This window comes from Xenopus laevis, chromosome 3L (genome assembly GCF_017654675.1).
Source record: "Xenopus laevis strain J_2021 chromosome 3L, Xenopus_laevis_v10.1, whole genome shotgun sequence".
NCBI lineage: Eukaryota > Metazoa > Chordata > Amphibia > Anura > Pipidae > Xenopus > Xenopus laevis.
The window spans coordinates 113,772,641-113,778,640 of record NC_054375.1 but is presented as its reverse complement, the minus strand read 5'-3'; the positions used below and the strand labels follow the sequence as shown (position 1 = coordinate 113,778,640).

At 37.6% G+C, this 6,000-nt stretch overlaps 1 protein-coding gene across 1 annotated transcript in view; it reads right to left on the bottom strand.

The window, feature by feature from the left end:
- Window positions 1-356: 356 nt before the first annotated feature.
- Window positions 357-6,000, bottom strand: part of fes.L (FES proto-oncogene, tyrosine kinase L homeolog) — a 73,571-nt gene continuing 67,927 nt past the window's right edge. Inside the window, exon 19 of the mRNA XM_018253172.2 lies at window positions 357-2,536. Coding sequence (XP_018108661.1) covers window positions 2,394-2,536 — 143 coding nt within the window. The 3' untranslated portion in view covers window positions 357-2,393. The remainder of the gene's footprint in view (window positions 2,537-6,000) is intronic.

Below are 6,000 nucleotides of genomic sequence, written 5' to 3'. Positions count from 1 at the left end.
AGATTTGTATTGGATTTTATGTTTCCCTTTACATCCCCTTTACTGTTTCCAACTCCAGCTGCAGGGACAAAGATCATGGAGCCAGATTTAAACAGATAAACTGGTATTATATTTGAAGGATTATTTTGCTGCAGCCACTGGTTCTGCAGAGTTGGAGAAAGTTTGTGTTAAACAACACAAAAACTATAAAATCCACATTAGATTACATTACAACACAGGACCCAGTGCAGTCTGCATATTCTAATTATTAATCAGTCTTGCTGTATTGGCTTCTGGCAGATATTATTTGACTTGTGCTGATTTGATAATTTATGATGATCCCTAAGCAGCCCAGACCACACTGAGCATGTGCACAGTCTTGGTCTTTCAAAGATGTTTATGTTCAGTATACAAAATACAGTATTTTTAGCCTTATTCTATTTAAGACATTACTTCCCCTTAAATGTAGAGAAAACAGGAAAACGACAGATACTTGCATTGTAAATTCTTTTTACTGTTCATGTTCCCTTACTTTGTCACAGGTGGAATATTTGATGAGAACTTGATTGTTCTATAGGTGTAACTGTGTTTGTCTTCCCCTAATCTCTGTCCCTAAATTGAAGGGACATCAGAGGGACTGGTGCAGCTTGGTTAGTATTGGTCCACACTCGTGACATCATTAGAAAAGGCACAAAATTGCACAACTTCATTTTTATTTGCCATTTCAGTGGGACCCAAAAGACTTTTGAGGTGCAACTTCAAACATATAGGAAGAAGCTAAGACTGGCGGCATAAATCTAGATGTAGAAAGGACCAACCTAGATATTTAATACTTTTAGGGGGGTAATGTCAGATTAGATTATTCTTAGGCAGTTGCCTAGATTTGGTTATTTATTTGGTACCTATGGGGGTTACATGAGATTCTGCTACTCTGATTTTTATACATTTGGGGGCACATTCCAGGTTGTGATTTTCAAACGATTTGTGCTATTTTGTTTATTTCATTTTTCTTAAAATATGTAAATTGTAGAAAAAAAACACAATCCTGAAAAAACGTAATTACAAAAAACGTGATCAATTTTCGTTGGGTTATTGAAGGTTTTTTTATTTACAATCGCACAAAAATTAATAAATCTGCCCTTTAACATAAAACGCAGACGCAGTATCTAGTTAAAATAGTATCTAGTTAAAAAGCATGTTTTTAAATTGCCTCTTTTCCATTATTAATCATATATTACTACAGACCTCAGTCAGACAGACCCGAATTGATTTACTTGAGCTCTGCTCCTCAGCTTCTGCGCTTGCTGCGCAGGAGCTTCAAAGCTTCCCTTTGTTACCAAGCAATGGGGAAAAGGGAGTGCAGAGGTCAGCGATGACGAATGGCTGCATCATATGACCGCAACGTCATCGCTTCACAGGGAAGCCACAAGATCCTTATGCGCATGTGTAGGGCTTGCAGAATTTCTTCTGCACATGTGCGAGCCCTAATAGAGCTGGTTTTGTTAGCGAGAGGGATGTCTTCTGTATTACATGCACACAGCTAAATTTTTTACTTCCATCTTTGAATACAGCTAAAGGGAAAGACATATAGAGGCACAATTCTTGTAATAGTTCTCCATTGTGTGCTTAATATATACAACTTTGTTTTTTTACCTTTCCTTCTCCTTTAAGGTATGGAGATCCAAATCACGGAAAGATGACTAATCTGAAAAACCCCATGAGCATTCAGGTCCTTTACCTGTATTCACATTGATACACGTTAAGACATTCTCATGCTCTCAAACTACAATCAATAATGTCTGATTTGCTATTTGACATTGTGCTGATCTTTGATGTGCAGCAATGGGGCAAGGACACAATTAATAAAAGCTGGAGATGGTTCAAGAAATATTGGTTGAACCCATACCCTTAAAATTACAGGTGAAACTATTTCCTTTAAACTCTTCAGCTCAGGCCTGGATTGGTCTGAAGTGAGTGTTTGTCAATAGTTCGTTAATGGAGCTAACAGTCTCATCCATGGTCCTTCATTATCTGTTCTTGGAAAAGCATTTCCCAGAGTAGAGTTGCCAACAACTTTCCTATATTTTAATCTCAATTCACTATTAATAACATTGGCATGAAGTATCATTTTTACAGGCCAGGCAGTAAAATACCTATCAGATGGCAGCCCTTGCCCAGAGCCCTGCTACTGCTGTGCAGCTATAAATCAGCCTCTAGCACAGTGACATAAAGAAAGGATAGTGTACCGAGACCCAATAATACAGTTTGTAAAAAAGTGTAAAAATTACTGCTGTGCACCAATACCTGAATCTCTGAGGTTCTGTAATAAAACCAAGAAAGCACAAGCAAAGGATGAGAAAAAGAGCCCCCTTATAGCAATGCAGTAAATTTCTGAGTTCATAGTTTCAGAAGACTTATCGGTATCTCTTGCGGATGTTGACAAGCTCCTGATGTACAATGCTGAAATTAGGCCGCTTCTTTGGATCATATTCCCAGCATCGCAGCATTAAGTTATAGACTTCATCAGGGCAGTTATCTGGGATAAGCAGGCGGACTCCTGCAAGTAAAAGAAGCATTTGTATATTAGTGGTTTGCAATCCCTATTTAAAGGGATACTGTCATGGGAAAAATTTTTTTTTTCAAAATGAATCAGTTAATAGTGCTGCTCCAGCAGAATTCTGCACTGAAATCCATTTCTCAAAAGAGCAAACAGATTTTTTTATATTCAATTTTGAAATCTGACACGGGGCTAGACATTTTGTCAATTTCCCAGCTGCCCCATGTCATGTGACTTGTGCCTGCACTTCAGGAGAGTAATGCTTTTTGGCAGGCTGCTGTTTCTCCTTCTCAATGTAACTGAAGGAGTCTCAGTGGGACATGGGTTTTTACGATTGAGTGTTGTTCTTAGATCTACCAGGCAGCTGTTATCTTGTGTTAGGGAGCTGTTATCTGGTTACCTTCCCATTGTTCTTTTGTTTGGCTGCTGGGGGGAAAAGGGAGGGGGTGATAATCACTCCAACTTGCAGTACAGCAGTAAAGAGTAACTGAAGTTTATCAGAGCACAAGTCACATGACATGGGGCAGCTGGGAAATTGACAAAATGTCTAGCCCCATGTCAGATTTCAAAATTGAATATAAAAAAATCTGTTTGCTCTTTTGAAAAATGGATTTCAGTGCAGAATTCTGCTGGAGCAGCACTATTAACTGATTCATTTTGAAAAAATTTTTTTTTCCCATGACAGTATCCCTTTAAGATTACTACTGGGAGTGCTCTTGGGAGCACTCATGCAGTACAATATACTTCATCAAGCTTTACTGCATGGATTTTAAAGTCAAGAAGAGAGTAGAGAAGAGAAGACAGTTCAAATCCACCATGAACGAAGTATCACAAATGTACTGTCACTCTCATCATCATCGTTTACTTACTTATACAAATGCAGAGCGTTACAAATCATTTATAACAAACTGGGTCTTTCAATATAACAAACAATTAAATAAACAATATAACAGAATTAAAAGTGGATCATTATAAAAGTATAAAAAGCATCTCACAGAATTACACAGGTCTCCTTACCACCCCTTGCTCAAAACAGGCTTTGAATTGGACATATTATCCAGAAACCTGGGATTTTCTGTATAAGGTCTTTTTCTGTAATTTGGATCATCACACCTTAAATCTGCTAAAAATCACTTAAACTCGATTAGACTGTTTTGCCTCCAATATGGATTTGTGCAGCTTAGTTACCATTAAGTACATGGTACTGTTTTATTATTACAGGTATGGGATGCTTTATCCTGAAACCGGTTATCCAGAAAGCTCAGAATTATGGGAACGCCATCTCCTATAGACAAGACTTCATTTTAATCAAATAATTCAAAATGGTTCTTTTTATCTGTAATACTAAAACAGTACCATGTACAAGACCCCAGCTAAGAATACACCCAAATTAATCCTTATTGGAGGCAAAACAATCCTATTGAGTTACATAAATGTTTACATGATTTTTTTGGTAGACTTAATGGAGTTCCAAATTACGGAAAGATCCCTTATCCAGAAAACCCCCAAGTTCCCAGCATTCTGGATAACAGGTCCCATACCTGTACAGAGAAAATGGAAATATACTGCCTGCCTTGTCCAAGATATATTTGGAACTAAATGTGTGTTTATATGTGTCTATAGGTGACAGTCAGTGAAGATTGTATGTGTGATGATCTGAGGGATGTTAGCATGCTGATCTGCACAAGGATCTGGTGAGTTTGTGTAATGTTGGTATGAGGATAATGTGTATTATTGAAATCAAATCACTTGAAGCTAAAGAGAATATACACACAAACAACTTTATAGCATTATTTTGCATCTAGATGCATTTAAATTGTGATGCACAGTTTAAAGATAATAACAATGTTTAAACCCTCTAATATTAGTAGCTTTTTATTCTGAGATAATGAACATTTACAGCCAATAATGGCCATGCTGGGATGTATAATAATGCATTTATCTGTACAATGATAATGATCATGCCGTGTCAGATAATGGCCTGAGGTGCAATCAACCTAGTGCTCTGAAGCCTAGAATCAATACTTTGGCAATACAATCTTGCACAAAAGGGCATTCAGAATATCTACATGCAGAATAGAGAATATATCAAGGAATAAGAAATTGCCTCTCTGTCTTTTGTCACCGTCTAAGTGACATTGCCACTTGCCACTTACCTTGTACAGTTAGTTAACAACAAATGTAGACAGGAGCACAGATGACAAAGCTTCAGCTGCTTAATAACTCTTTATTATAATCTTCCCAAACTCTACATGCCCTTTCTTAAGTTTACAATATACTTCTGACTCCTAACATTGAGTATAAGCTAAAATACAGATGTAGCCAGTAACCTCACAGTGGTATCTCATGCTACGCCAGATAGATACCTATTATAGCACTTACTAATTTCAAGTTTGATTACAGTATGTTAGCTCAAAATAACCAGCCTTTATGTTTGCATTGGTAGTTCTGTTGGTGCGGCGATGCCAAGTATTCTTCTGCTGCTAAGAAAACACACGTGTCACCAAACACCATTCAGGAGAAATGGTTTCTGCAGGGCTAGGCTGAGTGGCTAATCCCTGTAGTAGATATTTATGTATAACCTTATATATAAAGCGCTGTAAGTATATGCAGCGCTGTACAATCTTACAACATATAACAGTACACACAGGGAGGACAAATAATATAATAAATACAATAAATATCTATAAGTACACAGAGCTTAAGTGCCATATGGTAAGAGAGACAGTAGGAAGGAGGCCCCTGCCCTGTAGAGTTTACAGTCTAAGTGGGTGGATAACATACAGGCACATATTAGAAGACAGCATTGTTCCTTAAAGGCAAAAAAATAAAATCCCATATTTACTTTCTTTAATGAAAAAGAAACTCCAATATACTTTAATTAAAAAATGTGTACCGTTTTTATAAGAAACCTGACTGTATGCAGTGAAATTCCCCCTTCATTTACTGCTGTGGATAAGAATTGTCAGATGGTCCCTAACTGGGCAGGGAAACAATCATACTTATAGGAATAGAGTAATGTTCTAGTGCTCCAAAAGATAGAATGTGAGTTTAAGAGATTGAGAGAGTGTTCCTTACGGAGCAATTCAGGGATGGAATTTCAGAGGTAACAAGCATCACAATAGAAAGGTTTAAGATATGAGTTGTGAAAAGATGGTGGCTCTGAGAGGAGCAGAACTTAAGAGACAGGCAGGAACATACAGTGAGTCAAATGAAGAAATGCAGTGAGGAGCAGAGGAGTGAAGGATTTTGAAGGTTAGCGGAATGGTTTTATATGCTATCCTTTGCTTAACAGGCAGCCATGCTAAATATTTTACCTGGGGTAGAGCAGTTTCCATTTTAGGAGAGAACAGGAGGATTCTAGTAGTAGAGTTTAGGGTTGATTGCAGGGAAGAGAGGTTGGAGTCAGGGAGGCAGGTTAGTAGGAGATTGCAATAGTTTAAATGAGATAGGACAAGGGCATG